This window comes from Cibotium barometz, chromosome 4, assembly GCF_041138505.1.
Source record: "Cibotium barometz isolate CiBa-2024 chromosome 4, ASM4113850v1, whole genome shotgun sequence".
NCBI lineage: Eukaryota > Viridiplantae > Streptophyta > Polypodiopsida > Cyatheales > Cibotiaceae > Cibotium > Cibotium barometz.
Window position 1 is genome coordinate 39,917,035 of NC_141049.1, and position 24,517 is coordinate 39,941,551.

The window sequence follows — 24,517 nt, forward strand, 5'->3', positions numbered from 1 at the left end:
TGAAGAGTGATACATTCTCAGTGTTTCAGAAGTTTGTTGCTCTTGTTGAGAATCAAACTGGCAAAACACTGAAGGCTTTGCGTTCCGACAATGGTGGAGAGTATACGTCCAAACAGTTTCAGGACTTTTGTGATGCTAAAGGCATCAAGAGGGAGCTCTCTACTCCTTATGATCCTCCACAAAACGGGACAGCAGAGAGGATGAACAGGACCATACAGGAGAAGGTCCGTTCTATGTTGTCACATGCTGCATTACCTCATGGTTTTTGGGCTGAAGCTGTTATGACAGCCGTTCACCTTATAAATAGGTCACCTAACACGAGGCTTGGTGGGAAAGTGCCAGAAGAAGTATGGACAGGGAAGCCTCCGTCATACAAGCACTTGAGAGTGTTTGGTTGCGTTGCGTACGTGCACATACGCAGGGAAATGCGCACCAAACTTGATCCTAAGTCTCATAAATGCATATTCCTAGGATATGGTGACAGAGGTGAAATGGGGTATAGACTTTGGGATCCCATGAATAGAAAGATCATACGCAGCAATGATGTCATTTTTGATGAAACATGCATGTATAAGGAGCCTGCAAGGCAACAGGAGCCTAGCAGAGTCATCTTTGATGATGATGGACATCATGGACAACAACAAAGGGCTGTAAATCAGCCATTACAGCAGGAAAACCAGCCCTTAAATGGTGCTGAAAATGGTCCAAATGGACAGCCAGATATGGCAGAAGATATCCCTATGGATATACCACAGTTGGAGGAGATACCGGGCATGATATTTCAGCCTTATGGCATGGAACAGGAGCCACCAATGGGTGATATGCAGGCTGGACAGCAACCTGCAAATGATGGTCATTGGGTACGGAGGTCCACTAGACCCTCCAGAGCCCCTGACAGGTTTGTTCCAGGGGTTGACTATTTGATGCTTACTGACTGTGGGGAGCCCTCATGTTACAAAGAGGCTTTACAGAGGGCAGACAAGGCTCTATGGGAGCGTGCCATGAAGTCAGAGATGGATTCTCTGCATAAAAATGGAACATGGAAGTTGGTGCCTTTGCCTGCAGGCAAGAAGGTTTTGCCATGCAAGTGGGTATACAGGCTCAAAGTTGCATCAGATGCTAAGCCAAGATACAAAGCCAGGTTAGTGGCTAAGGGCTTCAAGCAGGAATATGGTGTGGACTTTGAGGAGATCTTCTCTCCAGTGGTCAAAATGACCACACTTAGAGCTGTGTTGGCTTTGGTTGCGCATGATGATCTGGACTTGATTCAGATGGATGTGAAGACTGCTTTTCTTCACGGTGATCTCCATGAGGAGATATATATGCAGCAGCCAGAGGGTTATGCAGAGAGTGGAAAGGAGAAGCTTGTATGCAAACTGAAAAAGAGTCTTTATGGGCTCAAACAGGCACCAAGAGAATGGTATCATAAATTTGATACATTCATGAAATCTCAGAAATTCAGGAGAAGTGACATAGATCACTGCTTGTACACCAAGAAAGCTTTGGATGGCAGTCTCTTGATTCTCATTTTGTATGTTGATGATATGTTGATTGCCGGGAAATCTCGTAAAGAGATGGATGCTTTGAAGAAGAGGCTGCATGAAACCTTTGATATGAAGGATTTGGGTGATGCAAATCACATCTTGGGTATGCGGATACTTCGGGACAGAAATCAGCATGTGTTGTATTTGTCTCAGAAGGACTACATTGGCAAGGTCTTGCAGAGGTTCAATATGGACGGGGGGAAGAAAGCTAGTACTCCTTTGCCTCCATATGTGAAACTCAGTGCTATGGACAGCCCACAGTCGGATAGTGACAGGGCTGATATGGCCAAGATTCCGTATGCTTCAGCTTGTGGCAGTCTCATGTATGCCATGGTTGCTACTAGGCCGGACATTGCATTTGCAGTGGGAGTGGTTTCTAGATACATGGCCAACCCTGGCAAGAAGCATTGGGAAGCAGTGAAAGGTGTCATGAGATACCTGAAGGGCACACAGGATTTGTGCATTTGCTTTGGCAAACAGGATGCATTAGTGCATGGTTATACGGACTCGGATTATGCCGGTCATCCAGATAACCGGAAGTCTACTACCGGTTATGTATTTACATTCACAGGAGGTGCTGTGTCATGGATATCCAGGATGCAGAAGTGCACTGCCTTATCTACTACAGAGGCCGAGTATATTGCAGCCACAGAGGCTTGCAAGGAGGCATTATGGCTATCTCGGTTAGTGGTTGATTTGGGCTATACAGGGGATATTCCATTGTTGCATTGTGACAGTCAGAGTGCCATTCAGTTGGCAAAGAACCCTGTTTTTCATGCAAAGACGAAGCATGTGGATGTGAAGTATCACTTCATCAGAGAGGTGATAGAGAACAAGCAAATTCAGCTTGTTAAAATTCATACGGATGACAACCCGGCTGATCTGTTGACGAAGAGTTTGCCTCCGGAGCGGTTTGCTCATTGCAGACACTTGATGGGCATTGGATGAGGCCATTTTCAGTCTTGATATGGCCTTGTATATTATCATGTACATGCTGATTTTTTCTTTTCCTTTACTTAAGGGCACTTTGCCTTTAAGTGGGAGGTTGTTGGGGTAAAGGCGTTATGCCCACCCTTATAGTGTGTACAAGCCCATAAGTTATAGTACATAGTACACTTAGTACTTTTAATGTACTAAGTGCACTATGTGTACTAGTGCAATATACATGTGTGATAGGGGAGTCACACACTCATGCTTTTCATGAGTTGACTTATCCCCACAACTCTCTCTCTCTCTCTCCCTTGCTTCTCTGTGTATGTCTCCCATGAATGAACTGTAAACCCTAATTCTGGTTTACTTCCATCAACATGTTGACCAAATGTTTAGAGGAGCATCCCCAGCAATGGGATCTACGTGTATCTTCAGCTTTATGGGCTTATAGGACAGCAGTCAGATCAACCACTAATTTCTCACCTTATCATCTTGTATTTGGGAAAGAAGCCATGATGCCTATTGAGGTAGAGATACCTAGTTTGCAATTCCTTTTGAAGCATCAAGAAAGTGGCCAGAATGAGTATGTAGAGAGGCTATTGGATCTCCAAGAATTGCAGTTGGCCGGAGAGGAAGCCCTGGTTCATTACATTCAGCTAAGCAGCCAGAGGGCTGAACATTTCAATCAAACTGTCAAAGACAAAGGCATTAAGGAGGGAGATCTAGTTCTCAGGTACAACAATAGGCTAGATAATACCTTCCAGACTAAGTTTCAGATCAAATGGGAGGGCCCCTTCAAGGTAGTGCATGTTAGCAGTCATCTCCTGTCTGTACATTTACACCACAGCCTCTGTTGTGGGTGCGCCCGCCCGGATTAGGTGTTTTCTCATTTTTCCCCACTCTCCATATTTTTCCTTATTTTTTCTGCTGTGTGAGGCCGTCCTGTGCATGTCGGCTACCTCTGTATGCTGGCCGATTGCATGACTGTGCATTCTGACACTGGCCGACTGCCCCTGCCTCTCTCTGTTGCTGGCCGACTTCACACATTTGAAGGCCGACTGTCTGGTGCAGTCGGGTGTCTACACAGGTGCTGTCGGCTGTCCTACTGCTGGCCGACTGCACATGTGGGGCCATATAAAATGGCCTCATGGCCCCCCATTTGTTGTATCATATTTTCAGGATTTTCTTGTATATAGAGCAAAGTTACACGCCTCTCTCTCTCTCCTTCTCCATTGCTGTATTTTTCTGCAGTGCACTTGCTCTTGTGTTCTCAGATTTTGTCGTCATATCCGCTGCATATTCTGACAGTGCATGCATATGAGAATGGTTCGTATCAGTTGGCTGATTTGGATGATCAGTGGCATTCCAAGAGAGTAAATGGCTACAGGCTCAAGCCATACTGGTGCAAGATCATGACTATCAGAAAGGATTCAGTGGTGATGGATACCAGCCTGCATATTGATGCAGATGTTCCAACTGATCCTGAAGATACTTCTTGAGACTTGAATCTATTCTTCCTTGAGGACATCTTGGTGAGCCAGCAAGATGTGGTTGAGCATGAATGCTCTAACCAAGGGAAGTTGGGCAAATAATGATGGGTTTTTTAGTGTCCAGACCCTAGCGCGTGCCTGCCCAAACCTCAGAAATGAGAATAAGCCCATTGGGCATGATTAGAACCATAGCAATAAGAGGCTTTTGCATGGCCACCTAAAAATAAAAGTAGTAGTTGCCAGTTTCAGTTAAGAAAAGGAGAGGCTAGGAGCTGACTAATGATCGCACTTTTTTTAGAAAAGGAGGAGCTTTTGCATGCATGGGGTAGGGACAGCAGAGAGGAGAGAGGGGTGAAGAGCCAAGATCTGGAGAAAAGCTCTGTAAAAAGCTTGTTAGGAGAGTGCATTTGGGTGTTCTATTTTTGTGGGTCGAAGGTCTTTGAGGCGATAACGATCATTTGGAAGAAGACACGAGAGTAGTGTGAGGAGGCTTGGATTTGTCCAGAGCAGAGGGTGCAAAAGGAAGCAAAGAATCTTTTAGAAGGTTGAGGTGCCCTAGGATCTCCTTAGAACTTGGATCGATCCAGTGCCTTGCTCAATTGTTCCTTTCAGTACTTGAAGATGGAGACGTGTAGAAGTGGCTACAGATTCCATAGATGTTTATACCTATGAAGATGAAGACATAGGTCTAAAGAGTTGCTACTGGGATATACTTGTGGAGGATCCCTCAGGCTTTTGGTGTTTCTTGTCTTTAGTTTGAACCCCATGTCTAAGGGTTGTTGAGATTGGCATATGCAAAAGGCTTGATTGTGAGTTTTAATCCTATGAGTTGAATTGATGAGTTTTTATGCTCTAGTGTCACATTTGTGCTGCTTTGATGGAATTTGTTGAGAGGCAATTGCGAGTGAAAGTCTCTGTTAGTACAGGATCAAAACAGAGTTAAAAGCTTTAATTTTGAGTCCTTTTGGGTCGAAGGGAAGTGGTTCTGGGTTTGGTCTGACGGTCAATGGACTGTCAGCAGCAGTCAATTGGATTGATTTGTGGGTTGAAAGTGTTCCAGAGTCCATAGACAGTCAGCTGCTGTCAGTTTTGAGTCAGTTGTGTTGAATCTTTGTGGGATCTGAGGTATTTGAGGGTGTAGAAGTGTTCGAGGACACTAGAGTGGAGAGATCTGATTCAGCTGAGTCAGCTGAATTAGTCAGGTCAAATTTGAGTCAGTAGGGGAGTGCTGACAGGTTCAATGAAGTTCTGAGACAAAACATTTGAAGGTTGCTAATGCTGGAGGACATTTTAGAAACCTGGAGCACATATATCTGACTGGGGTCAGCAATAGGTATCTGATTCAGGTCATAGTCAGCAACTAATCAGCTGGATGTCAGCTGAGAGATTTTTTGGTCAGCTGGTTGTCAGAGGAGGTCAGCTGAAGCGTAAGGAGTGAAGATCAGAGTTGTGGGAGGTCAGGTTTGACCTAGGAGGACAATTGGAGGAGTCAATTGAGTCAGTTAGATAGTGTTCAGGTGTCGATTTGAGTTAGCAAGACTGTAGAGGATATCAACAGAGTTGTAAAGTGCCTTGGAGTTGTAATTTTGGTGTTCCCCACATCTGATTCTAGTATATATTCTTCTCGTGTGGCTGCTGGTGGTAATATAGAGGCCATCACCTAGGACCATCACATGTTTTGGGACAGAGTGTCTAAAATATGTGTTTTGCTGGTGTTGTGGTGCTAGCATGTAGTGTCCTCCCTAGGTTGGTGTGTTGGGACGAGCTATAGAGGCAGACTCCCCCGATGCATCAGCAGCATGGCAAGTGGGGGAATCTACAAGAGATTCAAACCACATGCAGGGACATCGAGAGGCCTTTCTACACACCTGGCAGCAGGGCCCCTTCCTCTCCTTCAATGCCAGTGACCTTAATTGGCACTACAGGCCACCGGTTTGGCTTTCCCACTCCCACCCCCCTCTCTTCTGAGGTAGTTCCCTCCAAGAGCAAGCAGCCATGGAGGGGACTACCCTCACCAGTGTTTTTTCTCTCTTGAGGGTTCTGAGCGTGTACTTCGGCCTGTTGGCTGGTTTTTCATATAACTAATAGAAGGATCTATTTCTTAGGAAAAAAAATGTTACAGTGTAAAAAACATTGTGTGACATGTCAAAATGGAATCAAGCCAACATCCTCATCTCCTCCATTATCACAAAATTTGAACTCAAGAAAAATAGCCATGCATCGAAATACTCCATCGACATGAAATAAAATACATATGGCAAACCTTGTCCACATCTCGCAAATATACCTGAATATGCCAACTCTCGGGGTCAGTTTCCTCGGTCACATTTAAGGCTCCTTTACCTTGACCATCCTTTATTGCCCATGCCTTTTGATCAAAATCAATGAGGAAGTCTTCATGCCATCCACCAACTCTCTGCATCTTCAATCTGTACCGATGCCATTTGGCAACTTTTTTCCAACGTTGCTCAAAGTTCTGCAGAACATCATATGCAGCAGGCCCTTCAATTTTGCAATGTAGATCATGCCATGGCTGCCTTGGGCCTCCACTGTCAACTTTCTGCCAAGAGTTGATTGAGATTAATTGCACTCACCTAGCAATAATAAATCTCTGCCTTCAAAACTCTGTACCAACATGTATAAGAAAGATGTCTCCTACAATACTATCCAGAAGTTAAGGCTACTTACTGTTGGAAATGTGGGACTATGATAATCATCTTTGAAATCTGTATTCAACCTACAAAAAAGAGTATGGTCCGGTGTATCATATCGTCCATCACAGAGATCAAGGCCACCTATAAATGCAGTCAACCTCCTCTTGTCCGGAGGGCCCTTTGTATCCATGATAACCAGCTTTTGATGATGAGTATAAATAGTTCCGACAACCTGCACCGCAAGGATAGCCATACCCAAAGGGACTTTTGAAATGCTTCCAAAATACACTTTTGCGAAACATCTTTAATCCAGCCAGTTGCAGACTTCTTGTTTTTTCAAGAAAATACTATATTATATTAGGTGTCAAGATTTGAGCTCGCTAGCTAGGGGATGTAGTGCAGGCAATGGCTCACCGACCCCATTTGCAGGCTTCTAAGTTAAACGCATTGACTTTGCATAGAACCAAGATGTAGAATCCGAGTTCTCTATGCTGAATAGGTAGATGAATGGAATATTTAGCTCGCTAGCTAGGGGATGTGGTGCAGGCAATGGCTCACTGACCCCATTTGCAGGCTTCTAAGTTAAACGCATTGACTTTGCATAGAACCAAGATGTAGAATCCAAGTTCTCTATGCTGAATAGGTAGATGAATGGAATATTTTACCTGTTGTTTAACCCAGCTAAGCTTACTGTCAGCATATCGAGGAGCAAGCAGACACTTGACACCAGAATTCTTGAAAAAATTTCGCGTTTCTTCATCATGTGTTTTCATAACACCATCCTAGAAATAGAACACAGCAATAGATTACAAGTCAGCACAGCTTAAACAAGAAAACCTCCCTGGCTTCAATGAGATCTGCATGAGAAACACAAGTTTGCAATCAAGCAATGACTTTGCACCTCTAGTCCAACAAAAGAAAAAGGGGAAAAAAGAAGAACTAACAAACACTCATACAAAGATGTGGCAATGCTATCAAGATGTCTTACAAGAGTTAAGACTTTAAGGTTGCCTTGATAAAACCAAGGTAGCAATCAACCACACTAGCCCTAGTTACTTGCATAGAAAATCGTTCACATTTGAGGAGGAGATTGTACTAGCATAATTTCCACTTGGACCTTATTTTCTCATGCCTAAGATGTAAAATAAAACCAGCTGTGAAATCACAGCTGGCAAAAGGCCACGAATCATTGGCCAGCCTTGAGAAAGATTTTTTTTGGGCCCATTATCAGTAGGTCCAAGCTAAGGCACTCTTTTTCATTCCCTTGTCCATCTCTTTCAAATAGGCCCCTCAGCTAGAGTGGAACCAGGTAGAGAGGCTACGAATTAGAAATCGTGCCTCGTGTGCAGTAAAGTTGTAAACCCTCGCCTAGTTATTGAGCAGCTCTGTGCTTCAACAGAGGGGTTGCATGTAGAAAGGTGCTGAAAGACAGCGGTATGTGTAATATGTGATAACGAGGTGGATACAGAGGAACATGCTATCGCCCAATGCTTAGCATACTATAAGATCCGAGTTCCAATGGGGGTTTGGTCCTCTATGTAGAGACATCAAGTATCATAAGTATTCTAAGTATTATAATTATTACAAGCATCATGATTGTATGGCTCTCTACTCACAAGAGATTCATAGACATAGAGAGAGACAGTTAGGAGAAAACTTGCGGACTGGAAGACGCCTCCCAGACTCTTGTTACTTCTTTCTTTCCAAGATTGGGCCAGCGCATAATGCAGAAGACGTAATGACACAAGCACACAAAAGTGCCTAATAAGACCTCAAATGAGATAAAATCATGGATATGTTCAATGGGCACACATGGGGTGTTCACCATCGAGACCCTTCAAAGATAAGATTCTCAGCTGCATCCTTAGCCAAGGAGCACCTGTCCAAAATTGATTGGTGTTTCACAATGCTTCTCCAGCATCTGCAATGTTTCTCTTTTACCATAGCTTTTAAGGGATGCCTTAGACAAAAGAATCTACATGGAATATCAATTTTTCCATAACTGCACGACCTTCTTCTCCAAAACAAAGTGCTGAAGCGTGAGAGCCCCTTCAATTCACCTCCCAACCTCAGGCAAAAGCTACCCGGTTCGAAGCCAATTAAATTCTGCCCTGCTGAAGTGACGTGAACCTGCACTGCTGCCCCCGCCTGCCCTCTGTTGCCTCCGCCTGCTTCTTTGCTGCTACCGCCTGCCTCTGCTGCCTTCACCTGCCCAACTGCTGCCTTCGCAACCCCCCTTCGCCTGCCCAACTTCCGCCCTTCGCTAGCCTTTCCGTCCCCGCCTGCCCTTCAGCTGCCCCCGCTAGACCCTCTGCTGCCCCCCGCCTGCCTTCGCCTGCCCCTTTTGCTGCCCCCGACAGCCCCCCTTTTGCTGCCCCACCTGCCCTTCAGCTGCCCCCGTCAGCCCCTCTGCTGCCCCCCGCCTGCCTTCGCCTGCCCCTTTTGCTGCCCCCGCCAGCCCCCCTTTTGCTGCCCCGTCTCCCCCTTTGCTGCCCGCCCCCTGCCTTCTTCAGTCCCCGCCTATGCTTCTAACCATAGAGGTGAGAGGATTGCCTTTTGGAAATCTCTCACTACATTGATGCCTCTTCCCGACCATTGGTGTCATGACCCTGTGTTTTTCCCTGGACAAGATGCAGGTGTGCACGGGGACATGGTGGACAGTGTGAATGGCATCAGGTGGGAGTGAAGATGGAAGCCCATGTGTGGATAACCCCATGTGTGAAAGGGGGCAAAGGAATTTTAACTTAAAAGGTTTTAAAAACCTTCAAAGTAATTTTTAATGCCATTTATGAAGAAAACGTGGCCCATAAGCTATTTTGGGGCCACGTGTGCTTTTTGGGAAAGAGGAGGGGCTGGCAGGCAAGTAGGCGCCTTTCCCTAGAGGAAACGTGTGCTTTTCTGAGGAGAGATGGACTGCATGCTGGCTGTGCATGGATGGGCCTGTGCAGGTAGTGTACGGCTGCTGTCTGCAGGTACAGCCCACGTGGCAGGACAGGCTGCTGCAGGTGCAGATTCAGGTGGTGCAGGTACTGGCGGTGCAGGGCAGGCTGCTGCAAGTACAGACGGCGCAGTCAAGTACACCTGCAGGTACAGTCCACGTGGCAAGTCTATGGGCTGTTTTTGTTTGGCTTCAAATTCAGCTTTGTGCTTGGGTTTTTGGCTGCAAGTACAGGTCACTTGAATATGTTTCTTGGCATGGGAGTGATGCAAGCTCGCGTGGCTGCGTGCTCATGGAGCAGATTGCTTTCTTCCTGCTAGAAAGGAACAGAGGGACCTACAGTTATGAGTATCTCTATGTTGCCAGATGTTTCATGAGGGAACAGGTAACTAGATGTATGGGATACAGGACAGAAGTTTCAAAGGGAAACAGGCCTAAGGGTTTCATGTGGAAACAGGTCGTAGGTTTTCTTGAGGAAACTTGTTTTTGGGTTGCTCTAGGAGACAGGTCACATGCAGGCAGAAGGTACAGGAGTGGACACATGTTTGGTACAGCCTTGCTACTGATAGGACAAGGGACAGGGAATCCATGACAGAGATGGATAGTACCCTTGGAAGGTAGAGAGGGTTTGTACAGGTGTGTCAACTGTATGGTATGCTGTGCTGTGATGCGAGTTCTCTTTTGAGAGACAGTTTGGGAGTCTGTGTTGTGATACAGGAGCACTGGATGTGTCAGGGTGTGATGTTGTTCATAGTGTGAGAGGCTATGGATGGTTGTGGCAGCCTTGATCATGGGAGAAAGCTTCTGTATGCAGACTCAATGTGGGAGAGTCTTTCGATGTGAACAATGGCTGGATTTGTTTGTGGATGCCGTGTGGACAAGAAGCCAGATGCAGGTTCTTTGCAGGCTTCAGGAGTTCTACTGGGACGGCTGAGTTCCCAGCCTTATATTGTAATCAAAGCTCTTATAATCAATTAAAGAAATACCGCAAGGGACGCCACTGCGATTTGGGGCCAATCGGTGTCCGTGTACTTTTTGCAGGAGCACTCTAGCTCCCCCTGTTTGTTTTCCTTTTCTAGGTCCTCAATGGTGTTGAAGTGTTTTATGTGCAAATGTTTGTTCCACCGCCCTTTGGTTTCTGAAGGCCGGTTTACAAGGTTCCGTTGCCGGGACACATCGTCGACTTTCTCAAGGAGGCGAGTCCGTGGTTGCTTTGGTTGGGACAATCGCCAACTTTCCTAAGGGGGCGAGCTCGTGGTTGTCTCATGAGAGTCACATCAAAAGCTTCAACATGAGGAAAGTGAAAAGGAAGTGCAGGACAGAGTAGAGGATTTTGTGTCTTTGCCTATATGAGGTGAAGAGCAAGAGCTGAAGATGAAGTTCAGGAGAAAAGACACCAAGGACAAGAAGTAGTCGGCCAGGAACAAGAAGCAGTTGAAGTGTTATGGTGCAGGAGATGCGTTGAAGGCTATGGCTTTCGACAGTTTGTCACCGGTGGTATCTTCATAGAGGCTTCATAGGTTCGGAAGACAGTTTCTTTGTGGTGATCTACTATGCTTCATCGGGGACTTGTGCTTACCACTTGGGTGGAGTGCAAGCAGGTTTTGGGTGCCTGAGGATGTATCAGATGAGGCTCAGATGGAAGTGGAGGAACTTGACGAGGTTCTTATTCCTGAGCGTATACTGGCACATAAGGAAAGAAAGGTACAGGGTAAGGTTTCCCGTCGCTATCCTGTGAAGTTCAAGAGCTGTTCACTGATGGATACGAAGTGGATGGAGGAGGTTCACTGATGGATGCGAAGTGGATGGAGGAGGGTGACTTAGCAGATTCACCTCAGGATTTGCAGCTTTATCTTGATGCCTTTGAGTCGGAGTCGACTCTTGTTACGGCTCATTCAGGTTCAGCAGAGCATAGGTCTGGAGTATTGCCTGATGCTCAAGAGGGGGGTAGCACCTCCGCTCCCTTGTTGTTACAGACAGGCTCATTTGTTATCTAGGAGTCGCTTGGTGACATCTTTATACTCACCCGAAGGTACTCAGGCTAACAGTACATCTGCTTATGGGACTTCTATGATATTGTGTACTAGTCACAGGAGATGGTAAAGTTGGGTATGGTTCACAGTCGCGCGCACCTGGAACTCTAACTGCAACTATGGATAACTCTATGGAGGACATAAGTCTTGCGAGCAGTCCTAGAGTTGGTTTGGTTCATGGAAATATGGATCGAACTCTGTTTGTGCATGTATGCATACACTTTTTGAGGTAGAGGTATTTTTGTATTCTGGTGCCATTGGATCCTGGTATCATTGAGAATACATTGGGAAATACTCTGCATTGTGTCATGTGCTGCATGTATGTTGGTATGATACATCAAGTGCTTTATTATGTTCATGGCTGTGACTCCTGCGGGATGGCCATGAGACATATGTGGGAAAGTACTTACTGGATGTAGTGTTTGGATGCATTGAGTGCTTGCATATGCTCATGTTTTACCTTCAGTCGTGGGTCCTGCGGGATGCCCATGGGCGTAAGGCTTGCGAGCAGCCCTTAGACTATTACTTTGGAGTAGGTAGAGCATCTTGAGGAGCATATTGTTTGCGAATGTATATGTGTGTCATGCATATGTGTGCCATATGTAGAATGATGCATGGTTTTGTTTTGGCTAACACAGTTAACGTGTTTCCATTTGGTTTTAGACTTTTGCTGTAGGTTCTGAAGGAACAAGCAAGAGGACAGTGTGGCTTATCGTGCAGGATGATTGTTCTATCATCCAGATTCGTTGGAAGGCCATTGTTTTTGCCATATGGGGTGTCTTTGCTCATCAAATGCCTTACTGTGCCATTGAGTGCAATCGAGGACGCTTGCCATTTTTCAAGAGGGGGGTATGTCATGACCCTGTGTTTTTCCCTGGACAAGATGCAAGTGTGCACGGGGACATGGTGGACAGTGTGAATGGCATCAGGTGGGAGTGAAGATGGAAGCCCATGTGTGGATAACCCCATGTGTGAAAGGGGGCAAAGGAATTTTAACTTAAAAGGTTTTAAAAACCTTCAAAGTAATTTTTAATGCCATTTATGAAGAAAACGTGGCCCATAAGCTATTTTGGGGCCACGTGTGCTTTTTGGGAAAGAGGAGGGGCTGGCAGGCAAGTAGGCGCCTTTCCCTAGAGGAAACGTGTGCTTTTCTGAGGAGAGATGGACTGCATGCTGGCTGTGCATGGATGGGCCTGTGCAGGTAGTGTACGGCTGCTGTCTGCAGGTACAGCCCACGTGCCAGGACAGGCTGCTGCAGGTGCAGATTCAGGTGGTGCAGAAACTAGCGGTGCAGGGCAGGCTGCTGCAAGTACAGACGGCGCAGTCAGGTACACCTGCAGGTACAGTCCACGTGGCAGCTGTACGGACAGCTGTACGGGCAGGACAGAACCAGGCGCCTATTGAATCCCTCCTTCCCCTTTGCTTTTTGGAGACTAAAGGGCTGGCTGCTGTGCTGTGCTTCAGAACAGTGACACAGGCCTCCTTTTTCTCTCTCTCTCTCTCTCTCTCTCCCTCTGCTGAAGAGTAGACAAGGGTTGGTTTCTCTGGACACAAAGGTGGACAAGGGCTGGATATTCATGAACATAGACATCATGATGATGGCGTTCAACTGATGGAACTTTCAGCTTCTCTTTGCTTTGGGTTCAGGACTGTTTTGGGACAGTCTATGGGCTGTTTTTGTTTGGCTGCAAATTCAGCTTTATGCTTGGGTTTTTGGCTGCAAGTACAGGTCACTTGAATATGTTTCTTGGCATGGGAGTGATGCAAGCTCGCGTGGCTGCGTGCTCATGGAGCAGATTGCTTTCTTCTTGCTAGAAAGGAACAGAGGGACCTACAGTTATGAGTATCTCTATGTTGCCAGATGTTTCATGAGGGAACAGGTAACTAGATGTATGGGATACAGGACAAAAGTTTCAAAGGGAAACAGGCCTAAGGGTTTCATGTGGAAACAGGTCGTAGGTTTTCTCGAGGAAACTTGTTTTTGGGTTGCTCTAGGAGACAGGTCACATGCAGGCAGAAGGTACAGGAGTGGACACATGTTTGGTACAGCCTTGCTACTGATAGGACAAGGGACAGGGAATCCATGACAGAGATGGATAGTACCCTTGGAAGGTAGAGAGGGTTTGTACAGGTGTGTCAACTGTATGGTATGCTGTGCTGTGATGCGAGTTCTCTTTTGAGAGACAGTTTGGGAGTCTGTGTTGTGATACAGGAGCACTGGATGTGTCGGGGTGTGATGTTGTTCATAGTGTGAGAGGCTATGGATGGTTGTGGCAGCCTTGATCATGGGAGAAAGCTTCTGTATGCAGACTCAATGTGGGAGAGTCTTTCGATGTGAACAATGGCTGGATTTGTTTGTGGATGCCGTGTGGACAAGAAGCCAGATGCAGGTTCTTTGCAGGCTTCAGGAGTTCTACTGGGACGGCTGAGTTCCCAGCCTTATATTGTAATCAAAGCTCTTATAATCAATTAAAGAAATACCGCAAGGGGCGCCACTGCGATTTGGGGCCAATCGGTGTCCGTGTACTTTTTGCAGGAGCACTCTAGCTCCCCCTGTTTGTTTTCCTTTTCTAGGTCCTCAATGGTGTTGAAGTGTTTTATGTGTAAATGTTTGTTCCACCGCCCTTTGGTTTCTGAAGGCCGGTTTACAATTGGATTATTGGTGGGGATTTTAACATGTTGAGATGCCAACGGATAAAAGAGGTGGACATGAGGGCTTGGTGCATCCTCTTGAAAAAGCGTCTTGGGAGAGGTTTATACTCTCCATTCATGGTAGAGATTGTTGGCATGAGGATGACATTTTGAGGAGTCCATCCACTCTTCTTTATTCATGGTCTAACAGGAGAAGAGATGTAGAATGTATCTATGCACGGTTAGACAGATTTTATGTGGATGATTGGGTGCTTGACAGAGGTGGACATACTTTGATTGCTACAGGCACCTCCAAATCGGATCATTGCCTAGTGGTTTTATGTATTAGAGATCCGAATTGCCATGGATTAGCACCCCATGTATGCATCCCTGATCATTTGTTTTCAGATGCAGAACTATCGCGTCGTTTGCTTGATATTTGGAGATCTCATGACTTCTTACAGGCCTCTCAAAGCCTGGCCTCTGCTCTCTGTGATATTAGCGACTTTTATCACACATGTAATATGCGGAAGCTTCAGAGAAGAATCGGTAACTTCAATACTCAGAATTCACCACTCTTTTCGCGACGGACATTAACGCACAAATTGAAAGGAGATGTGCAGAAAATAGAGAGAGAGGGAGAGGTGGAGAGGACACAGTATTGGGTCCCAATTACCCTCTGTAGGGCCCCCACCACGGATGGTGTATTTGCTTTATTAGAATGATGAGAAAATCTGAAAGAAAATACAGCAATCTTGGACCTTTTCTTGGCTGGGAATACCCTGCCCTTGACCAGAATCCTTCACCCCTTTGCTTAGCACCCTCTTGGCTTTGTCTAGCCTCTTATGCTTGAGCTCTTGGTGGAGAATGAGATGAATGAATGGGATTATGGACACTTCTATTTATACTACCCACACAGGAGCAGTCGGCCAGCATAGAACCAGGCGGCCAGCATTTAATGTCCCATGACTCTGTATATTCAGCAATAAATGCTGAATAAAATCCCATAAAATGCTACGTTTTTTTCCTAAAAGGCTGGGCATGATGCGCCTGCTTCCAGAGGGTTGGGCACAGCTTTTGCCCACAATCCAAGGGCTGGGCAGCCTGTATGGGCTGCCCCATACTTGCCCTACAGCCATGTAAAGGCTGTAATCTCCTGGAATCTACCTTATTCTTGCCCTAGGACCTTCTGCTTAACTTGATGGAAGCTGCATAGCCTCCAAATAATCCGTCAATAATGCCAGATAGTCTTCGAAAAACTCTTTGTTGAGCCATACCGCTTCATGGGTTCCTCGGTCCTGAAACTTTGTGAGGATTTGTCGTAGTCTTCGGCCTGAGCCATGCTTGAAACGGTGCAGAAGGATCTATTCTGGAACCATAACTTCTGCTTCATCAACAATGTCTGGTTTCGTTTCGTCTTTGACCTCTGAAGGGGATGGACCTGCATATGGCTTTAACCAACTGACATGAAATATATCGTGCATAGTCCAACTCGGAGGTAGCTTTAACTGCATAGACACCTCATTAATCTTTTTCCGGATGGGAAAAGGTCCGAAGCTCCTGAAAGACAACTTTGGGCATCGCTTGCCCACCTGTTTCAATCTTTGCTTCATAATCCGAAGATAAACCCAATCCCCTTCCGAAAACTTCATATCCCTTCGGTCTTTATTGGCCTGTCGAGTGTAGGCCTCTTACGCTTTAGCCAATCTGTCCTTTACTGACTCTAAAATCTCCTGGTAAGACTCCGTCACTCTGTTCGCCTCTGGTACTAAAGACGAAGTCCTGGTTAACAACGACTGGAAAGGTCTTCTCATATGGAGTCCTGCCAATAGCTGAAGAAAAAGAATCATTCAAAACAGCTTGAACTAAAGGTAAATACGATTCCCACTTACCTTGCTGATCGTGGACATAACACTTCAACACATCAAAGGCCAACTGGTTGTATATCTCTGTCTGGCCGTCTGTCTGTGGGTGGAATGCACTGGAAAAATTCAACTTAGTACCAAAATTATCAAACAATGCCCTCCAAAAATGACTGGTAAACTTGGCATCTCGGTCTGACGCTATGGTCCTAGGAATCCCGCCAATCGGGTACCAATGCCGAATGAACAATTGGGCAACATCCTTGGCGGTCACATTGGCCCTACAAGAATAAGCATAACAAATTTGCTAAGCCTATCAACAATAGTTAAGCACTGCGTATTACGCTTACTCGGACCGTGAGGCAGCTTCGTGACAAAGTCCATGGAAATGTCTTGGAAAGGACCCTCACGAATTGCCAAGGGCTGTAACAACCCTATCTTCTTTCCACGAGGAGCTTTCACCTTTGACAAATGTCACAGCGTTGTACATGTGTAAACACATCACGCCTCATCTTTGGCCAATAGTATTGCCGTTTCAATTTCTCCAGAGTGGAATTCATGCTCCTATGACCACCTGTAATGGCGTCATGGGCATCATGGAGAAGAGCTGCCCTGAATGACTTCATGACACACAGTCGGCCTTTGTAGAAAAGCCAACCATCGTGTATCAGAAAGTGGCATGGTCCTGTGGCATCCAATGCATGTTCCCACTGTGTACCGAATTCCTCGAATCCGCGTACGTGTGCTTCATGTCCTCTAGTCTTGTACCAACAAGATCAAGTCTAGTGGTCTGAATTGTAGACACTTGTCCCTTCCTGCTCAAAGCGTCGGCCACTGGATTGGCCTTTCCTGGAAGGTACTCAATCATACCACCGAACTGCTGGAATATCTGACTCCAGCGGTGTTGTCGATCACTCCACTGTGCACTTGGCATTGTCTGAATCCAGCGTAATGCCTGATGGTCAGTGCGAACCTCGAAGTCATGGCCAGACAGGAAATGTTTCCAATGTTTCAAGGCCTGTATCACTCCTAGGAGTTCACGATCATAGACTGAATAGTTCTTCTCGGCGGTACCCACAAATGTCTAATGTCATAGACTGTCTAAGGTACTTTAGCCGGATCAAGTCAAATGCCTTCAGCACTAATTATATATCCCAAGTAATGCACCTAGAACAGATAAAATTCTGACTTCTTTTCATTGACATAGAGCTCGTTGCTTTCCAGCAACTTAAGGACTTTCTTCATGCTGTTCAACCGTAGCTGAAAATACCAGTATGTCGTCCAAAAATATGAACACACTGTCCAATCAAATCCCAGAAAACACGCATCATCATGCGGTTAAATGTAGCTAGGACGTTCATCAAGCCAAATGGCATGACCACAAATTCATAGTGGGCCCGTTCTGTACGGAAGGCTGTCTTGGGGATGTCCCCCTCCACAATCCACACCTAGTGGTACCCACTCTTTAAATCCAGTTTTGATAACACCTTTGCTCCATTCAGCCTCTCGAGAATATAGTCAATTCGAGGCATCGGGAATCTGCTCTTGATAGTCAGCTTGTTGAGTGTACAACAAACGGGAAGACCCATCTTTCTTCTTGACAAACAAGATCGGTGCTGCAAATGGCGACACGCTGGGGCAGATGAAGCCAGCTTGCAACAATTCTTGGAGTTGGCGGTCCAACTCCGATTCCATTGCCTTGGAAAGGCGATACGAAAACTTGCTCGGGGGTTCCGAACCTAGAAGGAGGTCAATCCTGTGATCGTCCGGTCTGGACAGGGGGAGCTGGGGAGAGAGGCTCTCCCGAAGAAAAATCTTCTGGAACTGGCCAGTGCTTCCGAGTACTTCTCGGAAGCACTGGCCACCATCTGGGCTGTCTGGATGTAAATCATCGCACACTATGCGCCTTTCCTGACTGCTCGCTTAGCCTGCAAGTGGCTTATGAGCGGAAAGTTCGGAATACCTGGCTCACACTTAATGGTCACTGGGGCGTTTGACACATTCCGATTGATCTGGAACGTGTGCTTGTCCCACTTGACATCAGGGAGAAACTTGTGAAACCACTGAATACCCAAAATTATGTCTGCTCCTACAAGAGGGGCAACCATAAAATCACGCACAAACTCTATGCCCTGAATCACTAACTTAGCACCTAGAGCTTCATACTTGACGCTATACCTGTGCTAAAACCCTCAACCTGTTTGTCCACCGAAGTCAGCTCGAAACGGGCACGCCTAGCGGCCTATTCCGTGACCACATCCTCCGTGCTGCCGCTATCAAACAAGACGACTCTCTGGCCACCTATGTAGCCAAAGGACTTGAGCAATTCATTGCGCTCATACTCCTAGTCATGGGCACCCTTCTGCTTATCTTCGAGCTCCCGACTAATAATTGCTCCAATTGAAGCACCGAGGTTTGAAGAACTAGGGCTAGCCGCTGGGGTCTGTGGGAGCTGAGCTCACCACCACGGAAGCTGTGGAGGCGGCGGCGACGGGCTTTGGAAGCTTCTTCGGACAATCCCGAGAAGTGTGTCCTTTTGTATGACAATTCACCGAGAGTTGATTGGGGTGCACAGCTTGGTTTTACTTGGATCAACAGAGGATGCACTGCTAGATATTCGGGATGCCAAGTTGGGATTGATATTTCTCCTGCACAGCAGTTTGCTCCGGTACTTATGAGTATCTGGAAGAAGCTCCTCCATTGGAGCTCCAGGAGATTAGATTTAGCCTCCAGAGCTTTGGTGGCTAATCAGGTTTTGCTTGCCTCAGCTTGGTTTACTGCCTCTTGTTGGTGCTTCTCTCGTGCGTGCATTGGCCAATTGCGGAGATTGATCCCCAATTTTCTCTGGTCGGGCTTGGATGGCACCTCAGACACTCGTCCCAGGGTAGCTTGGCTCACAGTTATTCAGCCCCAAAGAGAGGGGGGCTTGTATATTATCGATCCGGATGTTCAGTGCAGGGCGTTGCTTTGCAAACTTGTGGTCAAAGGTTTCCTACCAGCAGGCACTGAGCCCTCAGATTTCCAGATGTACACCCAGGGTCGGAAGAGACTGGATGCCCAACACACGTTTTTTGTTCACAAAGGTTGATATTAGGGCACCATCTTCCCCTCTTATTGCAACCATTGTCAGAGCATGGAGAAGCATGAGATATTTTTTGCGACAAAGGCTTCCTAGGTCTTTGGACGAGGCTGACCGACAACCTATTGTGTGGAACGAGTTCATTAGGGATGAGGCTGGTCGGCTACTTGGTGCATCTCGTTATATGCAATGGTCAGTCAGGATGGGAGAGATGCGCTTACACAGTTCTTGCTTGGAAGACCTTTAAGAGTCTTTCGGAGGATCGAAGAGTTGCATCCACTCAGCATCTTAGGGGCTCTCGCATTCGTATTGATCAAATTGATGCAGCTATTCCGCATGAGTGGCTTTCTAGGACCTTTCACGGAGACTATCATCCGAGTTGGCGGGGAGTTTTTTCGAGGATAGGCATACCCTGCAGGTCATTGCTCTACCAGGCCAGGAGGATATAGATTTCCTCATTTATTCTATCATGCCTGGTGGGAGATTGAGGAGATGTAGTATGGAGGGGATCATCCCAGATACTAGGCTTAGTCCAGTGAAGATTGTTGGTCGCTCGGGGAAGCATTGGTTCATTGACCCTTCTCCTCAGATAGTGACTCATGGCTCTTGGTGTTTGTGGCTATATGGTTGTAGTCCTATCAGATAACTTCAGTGGGATCCAGGAGAGTGGGAGTGGATTGATGCCTTCGATCCTTTGAAAAGCCTTCCTTTTTTCAGTTTCACTGTTCGGAATGCCAGGCTTCTCCTCACTCGACAGATGCATAAGATCCCTACTCTCAGGCCTCATTGGGAGAGCTATGATATTTCTCCAGTGATACAGCGCAAATATTGGCATAGACTTTGGCACTCATACAAAAGGAGCCAGATCTCTCATTTCTTTTGGTTATTCTTACATGGTGGTCTCCCCACCAATCAGTGGAGATCGGTGTAGCACCTTCCTGTCCTAGATGTGCGACAGATTCTGAGTCCGTACAACATTGTCTATGGGGACGCAGCATTGCACAACAGATTTGGGGTCCTGTAACCCAACTTAAGCAAAAACAAAACAAAAAAGGAAGAGGTGGGGAGGGAGGCGATTCCAAAAATCCAATCCTTGCATCATTATGACTAAACCAGTAAAACTAAAGCATAGGTTTGGACCATATGCGTTAAACATGCAAAATTAAATGGTTATCACACAAGCTGTTTAAAAAAAGCTTTCAAGAGAGTGGCATACATTGTTAATGATGGCATGTGACGTTTTGTCATCCCATACTAGCAGTAACACACGAACACCTCCACTTTGAGCTTTCCATTTTAATAACTCCCCCAAGTCTTTGTAAGCTGCCTCATTCCTCTGTTTGTCCTTATCCCTAACAAGCTTTATTTTAGTGTATATAGACCACCCGGCAATGTAAATAAGATGTTGAGCATCTACAATGGCTTGGCATATATCCTCCCAGCAGCTCCTATGTTCAAATTTCATCCCTCCCTCAAGCTTAATCTCTGGGAGAGACTTGTCTGCCACATGAGCATCCTGGTAAAGTGTCAAACGGCCACCTCTCCGGAGAGGAAAGTAGGTTTTTGGAACCCCTACATAAGGAGGACCTGCACCAACCCCATATCTGTATAATGGATCTTGATCAACTGGGCAATAATTCAATGATATTTTTAGCTGAGCACCTGGCTTGCAAGGCTTTCCATCCTTGTTCAGTAAATTGAAGAACTGTCCTTGGATTGGCTTGGATAAAATCAGCCCTGCTGGTATTTTGACTTCCCCAATATACTGGGCTCCTACCATATCATTGTCTTTTACAACCAGTTCAATATCTGCCACTTTGTGAGCCACATCTACTACAAAATGCTCTTCCCATACAGGGTCTTGGTTATTGCTGATAACAGTGGTCCTTGCAAGTGTTGCACCCTTTAAAACCAGACTCACATATGGATCACTTGTGATCCTCTTTGAGATGCTCTCCGGCAATCTTGGGAGAGCTTGATGGCGTGGTTCAAGCACAGTCAGCAGGCATTGCCTCAAGCTCTCTGAAAAGGTGTCCAGATTCGGTAAGTTTGTTGCCGAATGGATCCAGACGTCCAATGACCCATACAGCAGATAGTATTTCAATGAGCGTAACTCTCCTGAATATGGCATGAGGGCTCCATTGGCGGCCATATCATGTGGAAAGTAGCAATGGCTTGAGCCACAAGACCAAGAGGCACTCTGACTGAGGGAGTGCGGACGCTGTTGACCTGCGAAGGAATGCTCTGTTGAAGAAAAGCTTCCCTCAGCTTGCCAGTATGATGAATCTCCACGCCCGTTATCTATGTGAAAAGACCCAGTTGAATCATGGAGAGATGGGGAAGTGAACTGAGAAGATGAGTAATGTGGCTTGTAGGAGTAGGCCGGCTCCACGGCATGTGGCAAAGGATGGGTAGCGGGTTGTGAGGTGCTAGGGGGACAGTAATGTGGACTCGAAGGATAGGTGGAAGGATTGGCCGTCCCCACAGCATGTGGCAAAGGGTAAGGGGATGGCTCATCAAGTGAAGGGTAAGCAAGAGGGGGGTAAGCTTGGGGGTAAAGGGATCCTGAGGGGTGGGAAGAGGGGGTTTTTACTGGGCTATGGAAACTATTGTTAGGGTATACTGATGGAGGGTTCAATGAAAAATCTACAGAGCCCTGTGTTGGTTGTGGTTGTGATGGTGGTGGTGGCGGTGATGGATACAATGGAGGAGGGTATGTGTGATGATAGTTTGATGTGCTGCCCACATGAGAATAATAAGGGTTAGGGGGAGGGGGATAAGCGAAGGGGCTTTGTTCTGCCCAATAAGGTGCTGCAGGCCAACCCTGAGAATGTTCATTGTCAGCAGAATAAGGGTGCCCGCCACTCACAACATAGGGATTGTGGCCAGAATCCCATCGGCCTGAGCTGCTCTGCATAACTTGTTGGAGAAGAACGCCAAGAGAAAAAGAGAAACACCTGGTACGCCAAGATAGAAAGGGCGATCTCCCAAGCTCGTGAGTCGTAAACTATGGCGATTTGATCGAGGCTGCAACTGGCAATTCGACCGATTCCCGACAAATCCTACCAAAATACAAGGAATTCTTCGCCTAAACTGCCGGAAATTCCACCGAGTCTGCCCAAACGACGTGATTCCGACAACCCTAATGAAATTTAGTCAAGAGTCCGAAGTCGTTGGGAAGCAAAGCTGTAGAAAGCGGATGTGGAGGAAATGAGGCCAAAGGGTGAGCTTTGTTCGCAAGACAAGCCGCGTCCTCATGCACGCGCAGCCGCCACGCTTGATAGTTTCTGAGTTGAACAGCTTCCTTTCGCTCATTTTTTTTAACGTAGGAGCCATTAAAAAAGAAATATGTGTAAAGTCGCCCTTCCGTTTCATATAAAAATACATCGAACATTACAACCCAATAAAATGATGCCAACCTTAACACACCTTAACACTCCTTCAAAACAATCTTCTGACAACTAGATTATCTTTCTTTGGAAGCCTATACCCCTCGCCTCCATCTGGCAAAATAGATGCAAGATAAAAACATTAGTATTGAAGGTATAATTATCGTTGAAAAAAAGAAGGATAAGGAAAGAACCTTACAAAACTCATTTGGTGGATCAATATTTGAGGCGAACGGCGTTTGAATAGGCTTGTAAACAGCTAATCGAAAAATTCTGTATTGTCCAATGCCTATGCACGAAAAATTTAACTTATCAGGCTTTTCATAGTCCACAAACATTACACGTACATGAAGTTGATCCGCAATCTTAGATTGTAAATTCCCAGGAGCCCAAAGCTCTCGTTTGTAAGTATCTCGACCATACATACCTAACAATAATCTGGGTTCTAAAAAATAAAGATATTCCCTATTGCAAAACAATTTAAAAAGGAAGTTTCTATATATATATATATATATACCGTAAAACACCAGTGCTCTCTAATAGTTTGATAATTAGAGATGATGTTGCTTGTCCTTCCCAAAATGGAGGGTCTATAATTCAGCCATGAATATTAAATAGATCTTGAAAAATAATAATACCTATATTATAGCAAACGTCCAAAAAATTACCTTCAATATCTTATCCATCACCATAGATGAACGAAAATGATCTCCTTGCCACATCCATCCTAAGTAATATACCCCTGATATCAAATATAACTCTCTCTCTCTCTCTCTCTCTCTCTCTCTCTCTCTCTCTCTCTCTCTCTCTCTCTCTCTCTCTCTTATATATATGTATATACATATGTATATATATACATATGTATGTGTGTGTGTGTGTGTGTGTGTGTGTGTGTGTGCGTACGCGCGCTCAATAGCTTGAGCCAAGCAAGGGATAATATAATAGCACTATATATAAAAGCAATCCAAAGCAAACAAAGACTGCACATGACACATCTTTGCAAACATTCCCTATTCAAATGCTTACTTCATTGTACAAAGATGTGTATAAATGTAGTCTCTAACATTTGTAAGCTACCATTTACATTTACATTCTTCGGCATGCCATTTGCAAAACCTTCTTGTAGACAACATTAGTTGTGAAAACTTCATTTGAACCTTCTATGCCGCTTTCATATTCCACAATATGCTTTACACACACTTTCAATGCATCGGATGATCTAACACGTGATATAACAACGTATAGCTACCCATGTGTGAATACTTATGTGGCCAGATAAAGTCCCAATACACTCAATGTTTGTCCTTGGGACTTATTTATTGACATACAAAAGCTAACCTAACAAGAAATTGTCTCCTTCTCATGTCAAAAGGCAATTGAAGCATAGTTGGCATAAAATGTTATCCTAGGAATAAAGACTATGTCTCCAATGTTTGTACCTGTAATGATTTCTGCTTCTATCACCTTTGAGTTAAATTGCTTGCATATCAATCTGGTACCATTATAAAGTCCCCGTCTCGAGGGTCCAAAGTGCGGAGCAGCATGATAGGGTCATTAATCTTTAGAAGTAAGCGGTGAGAAGGGTAACCACCACCTAAGTTCAAACTGTTTATAAACTCAATTGGATACAGTATTGCATCGTTCTCGCAACAAAATCTACATTGAGGTATTCTCTTTCAAGACCGAGCAACAAACTCAAGGCGAGTTCATTGATCTCATCAACCTCTAGATTTCGTAGTGCAAGAATAGCACGGTCTTTGAAGAAGCATGCATAATCCTCCACTCTCTGAAGATCTTTGTATACCCATTCTACCAAACTCAAAATAGAGTTGCCATGGATCAACATTTGTGGTGGAATTACCACTCTGCCTTCATTGTTTGGCTGACCTATACTGCCATCCCCAATTTGTAATGTCTATTTGACAAATTCATATTCTATACCATAATAAGCACTCTGTCTAACCCGC

The 24,517-nt window shown here is 45.6% G+C and overlaps 1 protein-coding gene across 1 annotated transcript in view; it reads right to left on the reverse strand.

Moving 5' to 3' along the window:
* Positions 1 to 22,475, reverse strand: part of LOC147639251 (phospholipase D gamma 3-like) — an 83,734-nt gene extending 61,259 nt beyond the window's left edge. Inside the window, exons 1-4 of the mRNA XM_086788945.1 lie at positions 20,378 to 22,475; positions 7,284 to 7,400; positions 6,653 to 6,850; positions 6,252 to 6,524 (exon numbers count right to left, since the gene is read on the reverse strand). Of these exons, the coding sequence (XP_086645071.1) occupies positions 6,252 to 6,524; positions 6,653 to 6,850; positions 7,284 to 7,400; positions 20,378 to 22,078 (2,289 nt within the window). The 5' untranslated portion in view covers positions 22,079 to 22,475. The remainder of the gene's footprint in view (positions 1 to 6,251; positions 6,525 to 6,652; positions 6,851 to 7,283; positions 7,401 to 20,377) is intronic.
* Between the last annotated feature and the right edge of the window lie 2,042 nt (positions 22,476 to 24,517).